We start from the raw sequence: 21467 nt of genomic DNA, 5'->3' as shown, positions 1-21467 counted from the left end.
CTACAGTTTAGGATAGTAATTATTGCACTGCTTAAAAAGGTAGACATGATAAGGATCGAGTTCTTTACAGGTTGTCACTTTTCATATTAAGGGTGTTCTGCTATTTTTTCTTAGTTTCAAATTTTAAATGTGCTGGTATTCCGGTGAATTGAAATAGCACGAGACATCCTTACATGAAACCAACGATAAAGTGCATCTATAAGCTGATTCGTTGGAGTCCTATATATTATACTTTTTGGATTACATGCGTGATTAATTAGATTACGATACTCCAACAAATCAATGGTAAGAAATTTACGAGAAGCTTAGGTCAAACCCATTTAATATATTATGCACAATTTGCGTGATATGCGATAATATGGTAGATTTTGCGTAGAAAGTGAATAATGGGGCGATATAGTTGGAAAGAATTCTCAGGTCATAACCTCCAAGTAAGGTTGAAAATGCGTTATTTTGAGGTGTTACGTATCACAGGAAATGGTAGTGTAACGTTGGTCTGACGGAGTGACTAACAAAATACGAATTAAGAGCACCGGAACGATGATAGTAATCCGGGACGGCTATAACTCAATTCATCTGTAAATGTGTCAAAACAGCTTGAAGTGGTAGTTGGTTCAATCAAAACATCGCTTATCGTATGGAATTAAGTCGACACCACCATTAGGCCGCATCCGATGCGCTTCTTCCGGAAACCGTCGCGTGCGTCCCACCTAGGGAAAACCTACTGCAGACTTCAGCCGTACCTCATCTACTGCTGATAGCACCTCTGGCATCCTATTATCAGGAGAGCGATTGTTCTTACTTATGTGGTGGATGTGTAGGTGAGTTACAGTATCCGATCGTTTGTGGATCCGTCTCCGATTCCTTACAAACTGATTGCCTTGATTTTCGAAATCCTTTTTTTCACTTTCATACTCTGTATGAAATGTCCGAGTAAATGTGCTTTTTGGTTCTGTGTCCTTGAAATGCATTACTACTGTTATCGTGTACCAATTTCATTGAAGAGCTCAGGAAAATATTTTTTCAAGCAACGGCTATGACATGTGTTGAGAATTTTTAAGCTTCATTATTTTCTTATATTATTTCCCACAATTTCATTCGTAGTTCAAAAAGAATTTATGCAGTCCACGCGTTGTTTACTGCATATTTATACAAAATGAACCAAGGTGAAGAGGCTAGACATTCTGCTTGCTTACTTTTTCCTTAACTTTTACTGAATTTTACGTGTATAAACATTGGTTTACGGAAAGTGTAAAAAAATTGAAAAAAATTTTTGAATCTGGATCTTAACTGAGTGAGCAAATTCATTCTAAGTGAAATTATCACCTGTATTTCTAATGTTCATGGAATTATTATGATTTTAGATCGAATATGAAACGTTTATCAATGATTCTGTTTCATTTCAAAGTTTTTTACTTCGGAATTTGTTTATGGAAGAGAAATCATTCGATGAGATGAGATTTAGCCACAACAGGCGAGTTACAGCACCAACCATCACGACAAATATTCCTCCTGATATGGATTAAGCGAAATAATGAACATGTTTGTATGTGGTGAATTTTTGATCGCTTACCAAAAGCAATTTGGACCCAAAAAATTACTGTAAACTATTTTCCATCGGCGTAACTTCTAAGTAAGTTTGAAAAATGTGAAAGAAAAGATAGACAGAAAAGTGGAACATTTCAAAACTGAGATTTCGAGCTTTATGACAAAAAAAAACATTTCCGAAAACTTCTTTTACGGACGACATGCTGATGTGACTATGTAAAAATTTAGTCCCAAAACATTTCATTGGTTTTTATTTTCAAATTTCTTTTGTGCTGCAAAAAATTGCCGTTTTTATTTTGTATTAAATGAGTGGTGATTAAGAACATATTGGACATCCCATCTTCATAATTATTTTTTCTATCCAATTTTTTCCACAGCATTAACGGAATCTGTGCGTTATTTCTCAGCTCTAATTCCTCAATCTGAATCTTGAAACGAAAAAAAAAACTTCTACTCTCTGTTTTAAAAGGCGAGTGGTCTTACCTTTATGAACCCTGAACGAAGAATTGCAGACTTTTCCGTAATTCTTTTTTTTCAGAAATTCCTAAAAACGAATGTGTGCATGCCTAGTAGTTTTTTTTAAACTAACTTTCCTTCTTCGTCTTTAAATACACACTGCTTTCATGTTGAAATTGAAAGTCATATATATGTGGGTCCAGTACATATATTCCGCACGTATGTATAGAAAATGTAGATATCTCTTATCCTGTTGGAACAGTGGATAATTGTAGATGATAGGATTTCTCGGAAAAAAAAGATTTTTGAAGTTGCGTAACTAATGTGTATGTACATATGTCGCTAATGTAACGGATGTGAAACGCATTACTGTTTTGAAGGCATCCGCTGTGTCATTTTTGGAGCATTGGAATCGCAGTATAGTTTTCCGGAAGCTATGTTTCCGAAGATAGTGGATTCTCGATGCATTAATCTGTTTGATTCATAACAAGGCATCCGTTGCCAAACGTTAAAAAAAAATAATGTCCTAAAATTTCGAGAAAGCGCGTAGCCGTCCAACTGCGCTGCTTACTCTAGTCTAAAAAACATTTGGACAAGGATGAGGGAGGAGGCTATCGACTTCTTCGCATGACTCAGTACAGTTAGTAATTCATCAGCGTTTGGTGGTGGTTCGACAACATTTCACTAGTCGTTAATGCGATCTTTAAGTGATAAAGTGCGATTTGTGGCACTTCTACTACTATGGTTAGTGACGGATGCGAAACCGTTGAGTACAACAGCAAGGATAAACAGCGGACGTTTGGCTGGATCAGGAGGCGTAGTACGAATTGGTCATCTACAGCCGAACAATCCAGTAATTGCTCATGAACCGGAAATTCTTAAAATGTGCGCAAACGATTTAAAGGAACGAAAAATACTGCCTATCAACTACACTCTCACGTAAGTTTTTATTTACATTATTTGTTCTTTATTTAGAGGAATAGAAAGTATCAATTTCTGAGATTTCATGGAAGTTTATCTTTAGTTTTTAGAGTGATGACAATGGAGAGCTGCAACAAATTCTCAGGAGTTGAACACGCTGCCTTTTTGCACTATATGAAAAATGCTACGGTTTATTTTGGACCAGGTTGTAACAATGGTGAGTCATTTCAACAATTTTGTATGTAAATAATATTTCCTACTGTGTTTGTATGTAAATAATATTTCCTACTGTGTTTTGCATATTTTTACTTAAACTACAACTTATACTTAAAGTTTACAGTCCTCATTCACTTGGAATCCCCCTGTGCTGATCTCCCGCTTGCAGTTTTATATCAGCACATACATTTTTCTCAGGCCAAAATATTACTTTCTGTGATTTTTAGCATGTAACTTTTTTTTCGCTTGAAGTTAGTGGCGTGGACGTCGCAATTCAGTAATAGATCACTGGAAAGCAAACAGGATTTTTTTACCTATTTTTTTCGTAAGATATATGGGTACAGTTAACCTAGTTTTATTTTCTTGAAGGTGTGAACTGCAAATATTTTGTGAGTACAATTGTAAGTGCAAAAATTCAGTATCTTCACTCTTTAACCTTGCTCAGAGACAATGTTTAACAGAGAAAATGTATTAAGAAGGCTAAAAATGAACTACTTATTGCAGTTTTTGATGAATTAAGAAATTATTGTGTTGGTACGTTATTATCTGTCGTTTTTGATTAGTTTTATTCAAGTTTTAGGGAGAAGAATTATTCATTTTCAACAAACTCAAATAGTTCTTCTGGAGCGTACTCATCGCGCAATTCAAAAACTGTTTCCCATTTTCCTGTCAGAATGTCGATCCCTAAAGCAAAAAAGTGCCGATCCTTGGTTACCATCCACGCTTTGACTTCGGCGACCAACTCATCTATATCATTGTAAACTTCCCTCATTAAAAGATTTTTTCTAAGCGTTTTTACGTAGGTGTTGGTTGGGACCTGTTTAGGAGAGTAGAGCAAGTGAGGATGCAGGTCTCTTACTAGCAGCTGATTCGAAAATGCTGAGATACTGACGTGATAAGAGCGGATCTGGTTCGATTTCGATTTAATAGGTGAACGACAGTACAAGCGTTGGATCATTAATTAATGCAAGACTCGTAAAATCATCCTCATTCTAGGATAATTGGTGTCCTCAAGGCAACGATTATATCTATATGATCAAATATATATTTGACTTACGGAAAAATCATAATGTACAACATTTTATAAGCGCTAATGCATCATTGTGTGCTCGAAATCGTACACGTTTGAAGATTCTGGATGTAACAGGGGCTAAATAAGTCATCTCAGGCTCACCTGAACCCGAAAGACGTTTTGTTTTTGTAGAACAGTACTGGCACAAACACACTCGCATAAACTTTGCAATCGGGAAAAGAAAAATCTTTTTTTTAATACTGAACTAAAATTAAACCAGATTCTTCTTTATTATTGAATGGATTTTCTTTATTACCTTTTTAACGGTTGTCTAAGAAGCCGCAGATGCAGGAAATTATTTTGATGTCAATATCAAGTATCTCATTTTTCAATAGCAAGGACATACATTGATGTGGATGCGATGAATTTCATTGTGCTTCAAGGAAACCCTTAGGAATATGTATGTTTTCGGATCACATACAATAACCAAAAGCTACACAACATCTCTTGAAATCTATTTCATACAATGAATTCGTGATTCATTGCAAATCTTCCAGAGATGTTGGTGATCGGAAGACTAGCTCCTCGCTGGAATGTCCCTATCATTGCGCACATGTCCGGAGACGATGCTCTCAGCGACCGTACTGTGTTCTCCACCCTTGGATCCGTAGCACTTACATCGGCAAGTGAAATGGCACGTGCTACTCTATCATTCTTGCAGCTGAACAATTGGAATGAGGTAAGAACACGAAATTGCTGAAATCAGTAGCGAAACTTTGAGCTATGACAAAAATAATCATGCTCAGGTCGGCTTTGTGCGATCTGCTGTGAACTACGAGCGGCTTTCTATACAATCATTAAACAACCTCTGCAAAAAGCAAGATATTAAAGTGAATGTGCTGGTTGAATTTGACGAATTCGCCTCAGCTGAAGACATCGTTTCTTCCGGAAAACTGAAGCAGCTGAAGAACAATGCAAGAAGTACGCAATAAATAATCGTTTAACATTCATTTAACATTCATTACGGATAATAGTAGTAGAAGTGTGGAAACGTTGGCAATGGAAACTTGTAGCTAGAGGGGTGTAAGCAGGGCGTAGGTAAAAGTGAATGGAAAGAGTGGGTTTGTGGAAGTCTTTTCACATGAAAGAACACGAATTTTGAACGCCGATATACAAAAACCGACTTTTTTTTGCTGGATCTTCTATCCAGAAGAACTCAAGTCTCTCTATTCTCAGTTTTTTGGCTTTGATTTCCTCCCGAATCCCGATGATAGATTAAATCATGCTATTGGTATAATTTCATATCGCGGCCCCATTGAGAAATTTAGGCTTTTTCTCCTGTAAGAAAGTTGAAAATTTAGTCATAATCGTCGAATTGGGTATGGATATCCACTCTGCAACCAACTTTATGCTTGCTGTTCACCGTACAGGAATGAAAAATGAAGAGTATGTCTACATCATTCCGTGGCTCGCTCATGTGAGTTGAAATTTTTCTCAATACGAGTTTAGAACTCCTCCAGTGAGTGAAGAATAAGTTAGATGTCTTAATCATAAAAATGGATTCTGGAGAAGAGTCATAGATGTTTCCAATATTGCGAAGTAGTGTGGGGGTACGTTTGTCAGCTAATCAAAGTGTTTTAAGGGGGAGATGGTTCTGAAAATATTATATATTTACATATTTACATATTATAGATTGATTGTGATTAGGTTGTGAGCTTAGGTCCTTTTAACTGGTTGTATAGTATCCTTTTCTTTTAATTTTTTTGTGAAAAAATGACTTGAGCAATGTGTGACCGTTATAGCAGGTAACATGTAGCTTTTAGTTGAACGACCATTATCCCTGGGAAGCGACGAATGCTGACAAGCAGGAAGTAAAAGCAGCATTTGAAAATGCGATCATTATCACAGCACATGGATACGATAAGAAGTTTTTCGATGAATTCCAGTTAAAATTTAGCCAAGCAACTGGAATGCTCAGCAGTTACGTGGGTGTCTAGTACTCGTATAATTTTTGCTTATTTTTTTCAACTACTCAATAAGTTAAAGCCATCCGTAATCAAAAAATTCAGTACAGCACAAAAAAGGAATTGTGTGTTCTTTTCCAGTACGCGACCATAGCCTACATGTCCCTCTACGATGCGTTATTCCTTTACGGTCTAGCTTTGCGTGATGCATATGAGGATATTGGGGGATACGATGTGCACCAAAATGGATCATTTATTTGGACGAAAATGACTAACAGACAATTTATTGGTAAGTCAATCTTTCTGGAATAATTTCCACCTATACTGGGGTTGGGCGGGTGTAGAGCAGTCGGTAAGAGGTTACGCTGTCTGCACGATCGATCGAAGGTTCGAATCCGCTTTAGTGTTCACCAAGCCTTTCATCCTTCCAAGGTCGATAAATTGGTACCAGACTTGTCTGGGAGGGTAAAAGATGGGACTTGACATATGTGACTTGACATATGTGGGACGACACAGCTACACAGTGACTTGTGTGGGCTAGCCCACGCAAGTCACTGTGTAGCTGTGTTCGTAAACCTCAAACGATCCTGAATTGAAGCCAGCATGGTGGCGCATCCCAAGTGGAATGATTAACGCCAGACACTTTATGCTTTTATGGTAGAGTTATGCTTTTAATTCTAGGAGCCACTGGACAAGTTCTCATGAACAACAAAGCCATCCGCGTGCCTAGTTATGCCACATACCACACAACTAATGGTACACTTCGAATTGTCGTTGAACTCGAAGCGAAGAATGCAGAAAGAGAACATTGCGAGAGAAATCCTGAGCAGTGCTCCGAACACGTCAGAATTTGAATCTGATTCTAATCTTTTCTATTTTATTCCGCGTAAACTGAAAAATTTAGGTAGCTCATGAGGTTGTACAATTCTACTGGTCCTCGTCCACCGGTAAATTGCCTGGAGCGATGCCATCATGTGGATTCACTGGCTCCTTATGCGACTACACTACCTATTTTGTACTTCTTGGCGTAACTATTTTTGTGATTACGATAGTACCTTTATCCTACTTCGTCTACTTGAAGCAGTGAGTAGAATGTTCATTGCAATCAGTGACCGTTCTCCATTTTCGTTTTACAGGAAAGAAAGACTACTTTATGATATGACTTGGCGTATTCCACGGGACAGCGTGAGAATTTTGGATGCCAAATCGGTATGAAATTAGAAGTCTATAGCGTCTTGATCGGAATCCCATGGACAGTTTACGCTTATTTTTTTTTGTTTTATAGTAGCGTTGTTCACCTTAATAAGCAATAATTCTTTCCAGAAATCTGAGCACTCCCTCGCTAGTAGATCTCAAAGCTCCGGCTCATTCTCTGGGAGCTTAGGATCGAAACAAATGATTTCTGGGCAACAGGCGATGTCGAATGGAGTGCGGCTTGCCGTGAAACGATTTCAACAAATGAGAAATATTACATTCCCTAAGTCTGAGTTAAAACTGCTGAAGGAGGTGGGATTTTTAATCGTGGAAATGTTAAATGCAAGAAATGTCTTCGATTTTGTTTTAGTTGAAACTCACAGAAAATGAGAATCTCAACAAATTCTATGGTATCTCCTTCAATCAGCAGAACGAATTCATCGTTTTGTGGTTGTACTGCAACCGTGGAAGTCTTGAGGTGATTGCTGTAATCGTAAGGATGGCCAATTTCGATCCTGAAGTCTAATCTTTTCTTTTGAACTATCTTTGACATTTCTTTCTATCTAATGTATCTACCGTGTATCTCAACCTTTTCGTTACTAATTCAATTTTAAAGAAATGATGAAAAAAGGTAGTGAGAGTATTGAAATTGGTCCTGAAACTCCCCAAAACAGAAAAATTGGACTTTACTACTAACTTTTAAGAGTTAGAGTGCAACTAGAATTAATCTTATTGAAAGCTGATGTACTACGTTTATATCGATTTGGATGCATCTCCTTACTGCTCGTCCAAGCTCCGTGTGTGCTGCATTACATCTTTAGTTCTTGTATTCTTGCTCAAAAGTTGTGAACCTGTGATCACCCTGTCGCAATACAAGTTTTTCAACTTCTTCCAACTGCTACATCTATCTTAAAATCTTTTTTTTTATGTTTTTAGTACGGTATTTTGAAGTTTTTCTTTCTGGATATAAAAAACAATGCTGTACCTGAAATATAGTCTGCTAATTGTATCAAGTTCTCACTATTACAATAGCAGAGTCAACCAAGATGAAAAAAATTATCCCTGATTCTGCCTCTTCGTCAGTCATCCACAAACTTGTAGGACATCCTCTTCAACGATGAGCTGAAACTTGGACGAAACTTTCAAATTTCGTTTGCAAAGGATGTGGTCAAGGCGAGTGATTATCAGTCTTTACTAAGAGCACTTTTAAATCCATTGGTTGATAAAATGTTGATCTAAATTTTCTGTTGCTATTCAGGATAAAAACGGCTCTTCAGGTTTTTTGTACAAATCTCACTCTTTCTTACGGTCCTAGGAATCGCTTTCATATGCCTCCTTTGCTCCCACTCAACACAAAGACGAGATACTAGTTTTTAAAGCGTATCAATCGTTTTGTGCAGCGGACCAAAACAATAGCTCGTCTCTTTGATTGTCCCCGGAAAGGTCATTTTATTCCTCCACGTGTCCACCTCCTTGTCATTCATCGTCCCAAAAATTTACGGTCCAACATCGATCAGCACTCTTTCTTCATTATGCTGGGTTACAATTGTTGAACATTATCCATACCTTAAAACCTGAAGTTTGCCTATTTGTTGATTGCATCAACCGAAGTGAAATTGGCTTCTTACTCGTGTTCTACTCATTGCTAGTAAGCCGATTGAGGAGGCACTGATGTTAACCCTTGCTCATAATAAGCGGAAATTCTCCAAGACAGTTCGTAAAATTATCCTTTCAGTGGTTCCTACATTTCATTCATTTTGTGCTTCTATACTATGTAATACTAGAAGCAAGGACTAAAATTTTTGTTTTTTCAGGGTCTCGCATTCCTCCATTCGTCACCGCTTTTAATTCACGGTCTCCTATGTCTGCAAAATTGCTTGGTGGATTCGAATTGGACAGTGAAGTTGACGAATTTTGGCACGGAAGCGATCATATCTGAAAAGCTGTACCATAATGAGATCAAACTCATTGTAGCTGAGGGAGAGGACGAAACAGATCGTTTGGCGGACAGAAGTGAGTGCTTTTGTGTAGTTAGACGCTGCAGTACTATGTATATAATGTAAGCCTAACTACAAATGACTGCTAATATTCCAGAAAGATAAGAGAAAAGCGTGGCCAATAAATTTTGAGTCTAGTGTTATATATTCTCCTGCTTTTTTCCACTCAGGGCGACTGTGGCGCAGTTGCGAAGAGATACCGCTGTGACTGTGCGATCGACCGATGGCCTGAAACCGTCCTCGTGCCAACCTAGCCTTTGGTCATATTAGGGTCGTTAAATTGGTACCAGACTTGTCTGGGAGGACAAAAACACTGACTTGATGCCTCTAGCTGATTAGCACCGCAAGTCACTGTAAGGCTAGACAGGCGTTCGTAACCTGTAAACGATTCTGAATTGAAGTTGGCGCACCACAAGCGGATTGCCTAACGCCAGACACTTTACCCCTTTTTCCGCTCCACCTTGCACGCTGAGTAGATCTGAACTTGAACACACACCATCTTATTAGTAATTCTTGGTATCGTCACAAATACTACACCTTCAAAGTATAAGTGGACTGTAAGTTTTGTGGAGGAATTGCAGGTTGCTAAATTTCAGAATAGTACTTTTAATTTTATTAAAGAGAATATTGGAAGTAGATTGTAGGAAAAACCGCAATGCAAGCTCAAGTGGTCATATATGTCGGGCCAGCTACAGAAGTTAAAATATATTAAAATATATAGGATATAAAATATAGGATATAGATAAAATACAGTATACATATGCATATATCCTGTTGCGTCATCGATTGCCTCCAACCTATCTCTAATCTTCCGTTCCAGAGTACGTGCAGCAAGCTCCCGAAATCATACGTGAGTTAGTAACTAGAAAGACACTGCCACCTGGTTCTCAGGCAGCCGATATCTATTCGCTTGGAATGGTGCTCTATCAGATCCTGTTCCGTGTTCAACCTTTCCACGAGAGAGGAAAAAGCATTGCAAGTAAGCTAAGGAGGTTCTGCCATGCGTCAATATGTTTTTTTCTGGAAATCTTTTGCAGAGTTAATGGAAATGATATCTATGTCGAACGATGACGACCAGCTCATTCGTCCAACATTCCCTTCCTCACAAGGAACGGAAACTTATAATCTTCAGGTGTCCTTATTTCCACCACGTTCGTCATTCACTTTCTATCAACATCACCATTGGAACTGGTTGATTTGCAGCTCCTATCCTGCATTGAAGCTTGTTGGCTTGAACTTCCTGAGATGCGACCACAGGTAAAAAAGGTCAAGTCAATGGTCAACGCGAATCTACGTTCAACGTAAGATCCTCTTACAGATAAGATTTCACTTCAACTTGTAATTGGATTCATTTCAGTGGGAAAGGATCGCTTGTGGACCAGATGATGAAAATGATGGAAGAGTACACGAGCAACCTGGAGAACATGGTGCGGGATCGCACAGCCCTTCTTGAAGAGGCGCAAAAACAAGCGGATCGACTTTTGAACAGCATGTTGCCCAAGTAATCAGTCTAAATCGAAAATTTTCTAGTTCATTAATAGAGCATGACAATCGATGAAGCAAATATTTTGTCCGTGGAACACTGCACTGTGTATTTAAATGTAATTTAATTGTACAATGTTGTGCACTCCGTACATTTTAGATTGTAATATATTTTAATGACTGCTTACAATAAGTACCCCGGTACGGTGTTGCGTGGGATTTGAACACAGCTGATTTTTTGCATTTGCGCATTTTACTGAACGCATTCTATTTTGGTTTTAAAAAACAAAAGACTTATTGAAAAACTTCATCCATCAAAAGCAAACTTAACTCACCGGGAGGAGTATATCTACCGTCGAAAGCATTTAGGTCTGTCGCCGAGGATCTGAAGGTTGGAAAACCAGTTCTACCTCAACTCTATTCATGTGCCACTGTATTGTTCTCAGACATTCGAGGTATTTTCGTTTTCACTACTCTTTGCAGTTATATCTATCATATCATGAACTAGAGTTATCAGGAACTCGTTGAAATTCTGGGAAATGCTGATTGAAGAACGTATAGAATTTTGAAGTGAAGCTAGTGTATCTCATCCATTGGTTTGTATTTTGTAAAAATATGATGATAACAGATCGTAAGACAGTTACAGTAGTGCGAGTGCTTTTAATTCTTAATTCCACGCAGGTTTAAGCTTACGTTATGGCTCTTCCGTGATCAGGTTTCTGAAGAACGCTGTTTTGGAGTATTTTGCTCGCATACTTTGTACTAATTGTTTCAGTCAGCCTTACTCGTTTGAGCGGAGATTAGCTTCATTTCCAGGATTCACAAGGATATCGTCGACATCTACGCCCCTACAGATTGTTACATTCCTTAACGATATGTTTTCCGGATTTGATGCCATAATCGCTAAGCATGATGCGTACAAGGTAAATAAGTATTAATTGTGCGAGTCCTCTCTTTCACTTCACATGAAATATATATAAGTATTTATCTGTTCCTGTATATATGAAGTTATGCTTATGGGCATGTGTATATGAAGGTGCAGGGTTAAGGGTGGTGAGATACAGCAATAGGATCTCACACATTCCATTCCGCAGTAGACCATATTTTTGCCAGAGGTACTTTCATCCACCCTATTCTTGTGCCTCAGGTTCACCTGACCGCTTGTTCTTGGTTTCCCGTGGAAAAGAAAACATTCGTCATGTTCGATGACACTGGTCGGTAGTGGCCGACTTCATCTCCCAACCTCAGTTTTGGGCGATAGCTGACGTGTCCATAATGTACTGTGCTGATTATTTTTGGTGATTATATCGTTGACTCATTTCCAATATATAGTGAATACGGGAATAGTGCAGAAAAAAGACAACTTTCTCAATATTTCTGTCTTAACGTAATATATTCTTAAGAAAATAATTGATTGGAAGTAGTCTTGGTAAATTTATTCGAATCAGACTTTTTTCTTTTATATATACATAATTTGGCATATATATATATATATATATATATATATATATATATATATATATATCACTCTGAACCTCGCCTTTACTCGCATCAATAAAAGTTGAAAGTAGTGGCATTTTCTGTAAGATCAAGTTCAGATTATGAAATTTACATTTTGATGAAGGTTTACTTAGTTTCTTTCCTAAATGTGTCCGTTCTACATTTAGAGAATATTCAGACTTGATTTTACACCTGTACTCTTTCAGTACCGCCAGAATCTGAATGCCCTATTTGAAGTATGAGTTTTTCCTCCCGTTCTTCCCCAACAATTTGGGCAGAATGATGTGCTCACAATAGATGCGTTTACGTCGGATAGCGTAAACCGTTAGCTACTATCTATGTAGCCGCTTGCATACATTTCTCGAATGTGTGAAGAAAGGATGTTAGCAACCTGAAGCAAATGTGCACGGAAATGGATATGCGGAGAAGTAGACAGTGGTGAAACACAACCTATGCAACTTTCAGGGCAGGGAAACGCTTCTCAACTCCTCATTTACTCTTTGCCATCCACGTGAACTTATTACGTTTTACCGTAATTTGGCGCCAAAGCACCAATCCGAGGTCCATCCCCCTCATTCTGGAATTTCATTCCATTACATACACATATGCATACATATGAGTCCTAAATACGATGTTGGTATACGATGTTCCGTGTGTGGCAGAATATGAAGAGATTAGTCGTTTTGAGATGGTGAATCGTGGTTATATTCTAAACGTGAATGTACACATGCACGCAAAGGTTATGTCGAGAAAATTGAAAATTGTGCCGCTGAAGAGTGGATAAGAAGTCTGCAAAATCCCTCCGCATAAACATCAAACAGCACACAGGGATAGACATTCGAAATCGAATGTAAGAACTAGGAAGATATGCCTCACTTCATCCACCATACACCTCACTCATGGCGCCATGAGATTGGTGGGCTTAGCACTCAACGGCGAAAAATAATTCCAAAGGATTCCGTCCATTTCTTCCTAATTGCCGTAAAAAACGGCCCGGAAGATACGGAAGATATATGGCTTCGAGCGTTCCGGTGCGATATTTTCTACAATGAAGTTCGATTGGAGCGCGCCAACCTTGTGCACGCGCCGCATCTTCCGGACCGTTTTTTACGGCAGTTAAGAATAGATGGACGGAATCATCGCCTCTCCATAATCTACTATCCCGTATAAGAATACTCCACCTGAAATCCTTACCACCTCAGATTCGTCTGGTGATGCCTTTAAGCTGTCGTAGTTTTGTATGACAGCGAATTTATTCTTTTATTTAAACGGGAGTTACTCCTCCAACAACATCTTGGAGTAACAGGAGTCTGAAACGTATTATCTCTCTTTTTCCAGGTTGAAACCATCGGCGATGCTTACATGATCGTATCTGGGGTACCAAATGAGAATGGCAACAATCATGTACAGCACATTGCTGACATTGCCTTAAAAATGAGAGCGGTAGGATTAAATTGAGAAGTTATCCAGAAAAACATGCGACATAGTTACCTTCGTTCACAAACAGCTTCTTGATTGCAGTTTGTCTCGAACTTCAAACTAGCACATCGTCCTGAAGAGGTGATGATGGTCCGCATCGGGTTCCACAGCGGCAGTGTAGCGGCCGGAGTAGTTGGTCTGGCTGCTCCGAGGTATTCCCTTCAAAGAAGGTTCCTCCAATTTCCCACTTGGATTCCCATGCATTTCCTTGAGGTATTGTCTCTTTGGTGACACTGTCAATATGGCATCCAGAATGGAGAGCACTGGAGTAGCAAACAAGATTCAAGTATGTTTACGTTGATGCTGAAAATACTTAAATATGCTAGATCTTTCAGATTTCCGAGCAAGCACACAATTTGCTCCACTGCTTCTTTCAGCAATTCATCGTCGTTGAAAGAGGAAAGATCGAAGTCAAAGTAGAGTCAAGTCAAGCCCTCTCTTTTCAGGTCAGGAGAACCCTACACATACTTAATCCTGTAACTTCAGGGAAAAGGTGAATGCCTTACGTTCTACCTCGAAGGAAAAACGACAACGAAGAACCGGTGAAGAATGATGAGGTTGGAGCGATAATATTGAGAGTAAATACTCAGTTAAAAATGTGATGCATGTATCAGCCGAAAATCTCTTTCATTTTCCCCCTAGTCCTAATTATGACATGTAAATCAAGTGTATAGCAGTTGTTAGCACATCTAGTTATTTGTAGGTATTCAGTGGAATTGTTAGATCCGTATTTTATTTTGTATTGTTAGATCTGTATTTTATTGAGATTTATTTGTGATGCCAGAGTATATCATGGAGAAAGAATACGTAACCTTCATCATTCTCCTCTTTAATCCAGTCCGAAGTAATTGCTGCATGCCTCAACTTCTATTTGTGTGATCAGTACACGAAATGATTCGCCATGAAAAGGTGTTGGAATTGGAAATAAATTGTTGGACGATAAAAAATTAATATCCGACTGTACACCAGTCACTTTCTTCTACTTTTCATACCTCCTTCTAGAGGGCTGCCAAGAGAAAATAACGTAAATATGGGGCTAGGTACCAAGAACTCTTTGAGAACCGAATGGAAGGTATCGGACTGCAGAATGGCCCGCGAGTGGGTGGAGAACACCAAAGGCACCCGCAATGGGCGGGCCAAGTCATCGGTCCGCGAACAGGTGGAACGGAGCATCGGTCCGCGGAACGGGACTGCAGAATGGCCCGCGAGTGGGTGGAGCACACCAGAGGCCCCCTGAATGGGCGGGCCAAGTCATCGGTCCGCGAACAGGTGGAACGGAGCATCGGTCCGCGGAACGAGGCCCTAGAATGGCCCGCGAATGGGTAGTGTGTCATAGGCCCGCAGAACGAGACTTCAGAATAGCCCGCGAGTGGGTGGAGCACACCAGGGGCCCCCTGAATGGGCGGGCCAAGTCATCAAGCAAAATGAATGGAGCAAGTCATCGGTCCGCGAACAGGTGGAACGGAGCATCGGTCCGCGGAACGAGGCCCTAGAATGGCCCGAGGTAGTGTGTATAGGCCCGCGGAACGAGACTTCAATAGCCCGCGAGTGGGTGTCAAAGGCCCGCGGAACGAGACTTCAGAATAGCCCGCGAGTGGGTGGAGCACACCAGGGGCCCCCTGAATGGGCGGGCCAAGTCATCGGTCCGCGAACAGGTGGAGCGGCATCGGTCCGCGGAACGAGGCCCTAGAATGGCCCGCGAATGGGTAGTGTGTCATAGGCCCGCGGAACGAGACTTCAGAATAGCCCGCGAGTGGGTGGAGCACACCAGGGGCCCCCTGAATGGGCGGGCTAAGTCATCGGTCCGCGAACAGGTGGAACGGAGCATCGGTCCGCGGAACGAGGCCCTAGAATGGCCCGCGAATGGGTAGTGTGTCATAGGCCCGCGGAACGAGACTTCGGAATAGCCCGCGAGTGGGTGGAGCACAAGGCCCCAGGGTGGCACACCAGGGGCCAATGGGCGGGTCATCGGTCCGCGAACAGGTGGAACGGCATCGAATGGCCCGCGAATGGGTAGTGCCCGCGGAACGAGACTTCAGAATGGCCCGCGAGTGGGTGGAGCACACCAGGGGCTCCCTGAATGGGCGGGCCAAGTCATCGGTCCGCGAACAGGTGGAACGGAGCATCGGTCCGCGGAATGGGGCCCTAGAATGGCCCGCGGTTGGGTAGTGTGTCAAAGGCCCGCGGAACGAGACTTCAGAATAGCCCGCGAGTGGGTGGAGCACACCAGGGGCCCCCTGAATGGGCGGGTCAACTCATCGGTCCGCGAACAGGTGGAACGGAGCATCGGTCCGCGGAATGGGGTCCTAGAATGGCCCGCGAGTGGGTGGAGCACACCAGGGGCCCCCTGAATGGGCGGGCCAAGTCATCGGTCCGCGAACAGGTGGAACGGAGCATCGGTCCGCGGAACGAGGCCCTAGAATGGCCCGCGAATGGGTAGTGTGTCATAGGCCCGCAGAACGAGACTTCAGAATAGCCCGCGAGTGGGTGGAGCACACCAGGGGTCCCCCGAATGGGCGGGACAAGTCATCGGTCCGCGGAGGCCCTAGAATGGCCCGCGAATGGGTAGTGTGTCATAGGCCCGCGGAACGAGACTTCGGAATAGCCCGCGAGTGGGTGGAGCACACCAGGGGCCCCCTGAATGGGCGGGCTAAGTCATCGGTCCGCGAACAGGTGGAGCGGAGCATCGGTCCGCGGAGGCCCTAGAATGGCCCGCGAATGGGTAGTGTGTCATAGGCCCGCGGAACGAGACTTCGGAATAGCCCGCGAGTGGGTAGTGTGTCATAGGCCCGCAGAACGAGACTTCAGAATAGCCCGCGAGTGGGTGGAGCACACCAGGGGCCCCCTGAATGGGCGGGACAAGTCATCGGTCCGCGAACAGGTGGAACGGAGCATCGGTCCGCGGAACGAGGCCCTAGAATGGCCCGCGAATGGGTAGTGTGTCATAGGCCCGCAGAACGAGACTTCAGAATAGCCCGCGAGTGGGTGGAGCACACCAGGGGCCCCCTGAATGGGCGGGACAAGTCATCGGTCCGCGAACAGGTGGAGCGGAGCATCGGTCCGCGGAACGAGGCCCTAGAATGGCCCGCGAATGGGCAGAGTCATGGCCCGCACGAGACTGAATGGCCCGCGAGTGGGTAGTGTGTAACCCCAGAACGAACCAGAGGGAGCACCAGGTCGAAAGCATAGGCCCGCGGAACGAGACTTCAGAATAGCCCGCGAGTGGGTGGAGCACACCAGAGGCCCCCGAATGGGCGGGACAAGTCATCGGTCCGCGAACAGGTGGAACGGAGCATCGGTCCGCGGAACGAGGCCCTAGAATGGCCCGCGAATGGGTAGTGTGTCATAGGCCCGCGGAACGAGACTTCAGAATAGCCCGCGAGTGGGTGGAGCACACCAGGGGCCCCCTGAATGGGCGGGCTAAGTCATCGGTCCGCGAACAGGTGGAGCGGAGCATCGGTCCGCGGAACGAGGCCCTAGAATGGCCCGCGAATGGGTAGTGTGTCATAGGCCCGCGGAACGAGACTTCAGAATAGCCCGCGAGTGGGTGGAGCACACCAGGGGCCCCCGAATGGGCGGGACAAGTCATCGGTCCGCGAACAGGTGGAACGGAGCATCGGTCCGCGGAACGAGGCCCTAGAATGGCCCGCGAATGGGTAGTGTGTCATAGGCCCGCAGAACGAGACTTCAGAATAGCCCGCGAGTGGGTGGAGCACACCAGGGGCCCCCTGAATGGGCGGGCTAAGTCATCGGTCCGCGAACAGGTGGAGCGGAGCATCGGTCCGCGGAACGAGGCCCTAGAATGGCCCGCGAATGGGTAGTGTGTCATAGGCCCGCGGAACGAGACTTCGGAATAGCCCGCGAGTGGGTAGAGCAACGGGCGGCGAGAGAGACTTCAGAATGGCCCGCGGTTGGGTGGAGCACACCAGAGGCTCCCTGAGTGGGCGGAACAAGTCATCGGTCCCAATACGGTCCGCGGAACGAGACTGGAACCCGCGAAGGGTGTCATCGGCCCGCGGAACGAGACTTCAGAATAGCCCGCGAGTGGGTGGAGAAAGGGCTGAATGGGCGGTCATAGGCCGCGACAGGTGGAACGAGACTCTCGAGAATGGCCCGCGAGTGGGTGGAGCACACCAGGGGCCCCCTGAATGGGCGGGCTAAGTCATCGGTCCGCGAACAGGTGGAACGGAGCATCGGTCCGCGAATGGCCCGCGAATGGGTAGTGTGTCATAGGCCCGCGGAACGAGACTTCAGAATAGCCCGCGAGTGGGTGGAGCACACCAGGGGCCCCCTGAATGGGCGGGCCAAGTCATCGGTCCGCGAACAGGTGGAACGGAGCATCGGTCCGCGGAACGAGGCCCTAGAATGGCCCGCGAATGGGTAGTGTGTCATAGGCCCGCAGAACGAGACTTCAGAATAGCCCGCGAGTGGGTGGAGCACACCAGGGGCCCCTGAATGGGCGGACTAAGTCATCGGTCCGCGAACAGGTGGGACGGAGCATCGGTCCGCGAAACGGGACTGCAGAATGGCCCGCGAGTGGGTGGAGCATTCCAGAAGCCCCCCGCATGGGCGGGACAACTCATCGGTCCGCGAACAGGTGGAACGGAGCATCAGTCCGCGGAACGCGACTGCAGAATGGCCCGCGAGCGAGTAGTGTGTCATAGGCCCGCAGAACGGGACTTCAGAGTGGCCTGCGGATGTGGGAACGTGCCATCAGCCCGAGGAATGTCGCCAATTAGGCGGTATGGAACTTCGATCAGTGAGATTAGTAATATGATGCTTAGGCACTGCGAACATCGTGGTGTGGGGACAAATTCTCTGGTTAAGGCACCGGAGCCTTTCATGAAACGTTCAATTGACTGATGTTTTCCTCTGATTTCCTGCCTATACAGCTATCATGTCTAAATTATCAAATGAGGTTATCTACCACTTTTCTGATAAAAAGAAACGTTTCAGATGCGAGAGGAGTGACAACTCCTTTGTAGGAAACCACAGAAGTTTGCAAAAATTTTAAGATTTATTTGCAACAGTTCATCTTACTTCAATGAGTTAAAATTTTCATTAATATTACATATCAACGTAATAAAGCATTCTGTTGATGAGATTAGAGCACGAAATGAAGTATGAACAAGTGCAATTCTACGGGAAGGACAGAGATCAGGAGCATTTCGGCAACAACTCCCATGAAGCAAATAAAATACAATCTGAGCCTAGTTAACGGCGACAAGGTAAGAAAACGAAAACGAAGGCATTGCTAAACCATTAGCACATATGTGGTCATATGACAGCTCGTATCACAATGTTTTACACGATTTTGGCGTAGACATAAAGAGTTGTACATATCTTGCTGCTCATACACAGATATGATTCAAATGTTTGAGAATTCGCCCGTTATATACACGTCTCTGAGAGAATTTTGGGTTTTTACAAATTGAAGCTCTTTGAGGATGGTGTCCGTGAAAACTGAAAAAATAAAAAGTCAATATTGACGAGAAACGTTTGACTGATAGCTTCACCACATTAGTAAAAGTAGGCAACCACAGAATCGGTACTTATGGATGCACGTGAACAGCATATAGCTATAATTTCTCGAAAGGAAACATTCGGAAATTCACGTGAATAAACATATTTATCACCGTTCCATCAATTCTACAAAGCTCCTTAAATAGTGGCTGATGTGAGTGAATGCCATGGACAACCCGCATATGCTGTGAGAAATCCAAACTCACATAAACTGGACCTCCTTTCTAATTCTGTCTTTCTTTTATGCCTGTATGCTCAGGGTGGAATTGGACGCAAAATTAACCCCTGGTCTTTTCATTTGTTTTTTTTTGTTTATACACTCTTCCTTTCTTCTATTGGTTTGGCAAGACATTCAGCGTAGTAAAGAAATTGATAGACGAATTTTCTACCTGTTTAGGTACTATCCCATAACCAGATCGAGGCGGACTACAGTGGTGACTGCAAACAAGAGTATCACAGGCTCTCACTGAGAACATGATGATAGAAGTTTGTAGAATATAAGCAGTAGGAGCGCACTCAAAGCCAGTTGATTGTTCAAAATGAGGAGACACTGCGCATTAAATGCCGTTCACAGCACTTGGAAAGAACCGTTACTTGGAAAATACAACAGCTTAAGACCTTTTGCTCCTGCTAGCACAAATTGCACTATGAGCAGCGAATATTCGAAAAAAAAATAATGTCCCGAGTGGAGACGGTTATTGGTATCAGGTTTGACAATATTCGTCATCTTCGATCCTAATTTCAAGAGTTGAGGGCGGGTGTAGCCCAGCCGGTAAGAGGTTGCGTTGTCTGCACAGTCGATCGGAGGTTCGAATCCGCCCTAGTGCTCACCAAGCCTTTCATCTCTCCGGGGTCGATAAATTTGTACCAGACTTGTCTGGGAGGGTAAAAGATGGGACTTCACACATCGGCTAATTTGAAATATTCTCTATTGGTTTGGAGGATTTGTATGCTCGTGGTCCTCTTCTCCGTAACGTCGGCGACTGCAACGGCAACACCTGCAGCAAAAAGACGCCCAATGAATAACGCTTCGGGTAACACGGTCTGCAGTTTGATAAACCAGAACGTTTTCCATGTTTGAAATGGGCACTCATCCCATTGAGAAGATCCAACAATTTCAAGAGCTTCCCCCTCAACGCCTCTTTCATTTCAAAGAAGAGGTACACATGATCGGAAGATTTGGATTAGGGGACCAAAATGAAAACGGTAATCTCCTTGCTGGGTGATGTCTGCCACGCGCTTCTTTCATGGGAAATTTTTTGTGATGGAGAAAAATCATCTACAGCAGCCATGGGAATCTCATAGTGGCACGACCTTTGTAGAGGTCGACCACATAGTCGCAAATGAGATGTACTCGACATTTTACCAATACCATTTGTTATGTTATCCCGGAGTACTTCTTACCACCGCCTTCTCTGAGCGGAAATACGAGTGCACCACGAGATAGAAAAGAACACTTGTTATCAACAATAAAGAAAGAAATAATTCGTATACGACACCACCATCCTCAAAGATTACTGTCACACGGTGGTCGGTTTATCGAGAAAGATCCAATAGCTGACTGCCATCTGAACCTCAAAGGATTTTTTTGACCATGGTGGACGTCTATCGAAGTCAATCACAAATCTCAAATACTCTTCTATTCGTCCGTCCCTGCGACCACCCCGAGCATTTTTGCTGGCAAAGTACCACCTCAGAGTATTCTTTCGGACGCACGAGTTACGATCTGAAGCATGAAAGCTTGTGCAGCCCCTGGGATCCAATTCTGGTGACGCACACGATATCCAACGTTCAGCAGAAAAGGATTCCAAAATCAGAGCAACAAAACTATTCTTATTAATAAGAAACATGACCTGGAGAACCCTCGGAACTACCGCTTGATATGCTTGCAAAGCGTCTTGTACAAAGTGTTCACGAAGATCAAGTGCTTATCAAGGGCAAATGATGACGCGTAGTCTCAAACACAGGTTAAATTTCTAGAGTTGAGCTTCATTAACCGCATCCTGACCGTTTCGAAGAGCACTCGCCCACCGTGAGAATGCTACCACCACGACACATCTCTTACAGCACACTATACCCAGTGGAAGGGAGGTGCGACAAGGCTAAGCTATCAGGCCAAAGCTATACAAGCCTGCATTAGAGTGGATAACGATATACCCTGCTCGGGAAGAAAGG

The 21467-nt window shown here is 43.4% G+C and overlaps 2 protein-coding genes across 3 annotated transcripts; both read left to right on the top strand.

The window, feature by feature from the left end:
* Window positions 1-2631: 2631 nt before the first annotated feature.
* On the top strand, window positions 2632-14315 carry RB195_026075 (uncharacterized protein; the record flags this gene model as incomplete). 2 transcript variants are annotated; one of them, XM_064214475.1, is made up of 27 exons in its annotated part: window positions 2632-2644; window positions 2713-2748; window positions 2817-2943; window positions 3036-3142; window positions 4711-4892; window positions 4960-5134; window positions 5515-5630; window positions 5977-6138; window positions 6259-6406; window positions 6799-6959; window positions 7022-7200; window positions 7254-7326; window positions 7441-7623; window positions 7682-7789; window positions 8413-8484; window positions 9126-9324; window positions 10129-10287; window positions 10346-10440; window positions 10512-10609; window positions 10666-10809; window positions 11160-11245; window positions 11607-11713; window positions 13629-13733; window positions 13812-13921; window positions 13983-14055; window positions 14105-14185; window positions 14256-14315. In XM_064214475.1, the coding sequence occupies 27 exons, from the start codon at window positions 2632-2634 to the stop codon at window positions 14313-14315; spliced, it is 3159 nt and encodes a 1052-aa protein (XP_064070355.1). The 2 variants fall into 2 exon arrangements, with proteins under 2 accessions (XP_064070355.1, XP_064070356.1); XM_064214474.1 differs by lacking the exon at window positions 2632-2644 and having other exon boundaries at window positions 2699-2943.
* Window positions 14316-18224: 3909 nt separating this feature from the next.
* RB195_026074 (uncharacterized protein) lies at window positions 18225-18632 on the top strand (the record flags this gene model as incomplete). Its single annotated transcript, XM_064214473.1, has 1 exon — window positions 18225-18632. The coding sequence occupies one exon, from the start codon at window positions 18225-18227 to the stop codon at window positions 18630-18632; it is 408 nt and encodes a 135-aa protein (XP_064070354.1).
* Between the last annotated feature and the right edge of the window lie 2835 nt (window positions 18633-21467).

This window comes from Necator americanus, chromosome X, assembly GCF_031761385.1.
Source record: "Necator americanus strain Aroian chromosome X, whole genome shotgun sequence".
Lineage (NCBI taxonomy): Eukaryota > Metazoa > Nematoda > Chromadorea > Rhabditida > Ancylostomatidae > Necator > Necator americanus.
The sequence above is the reverse complement of the archived record's forward strand: the minus strand, read 5'-3'. Positions and strand labels throughout refer to the sequence as shown.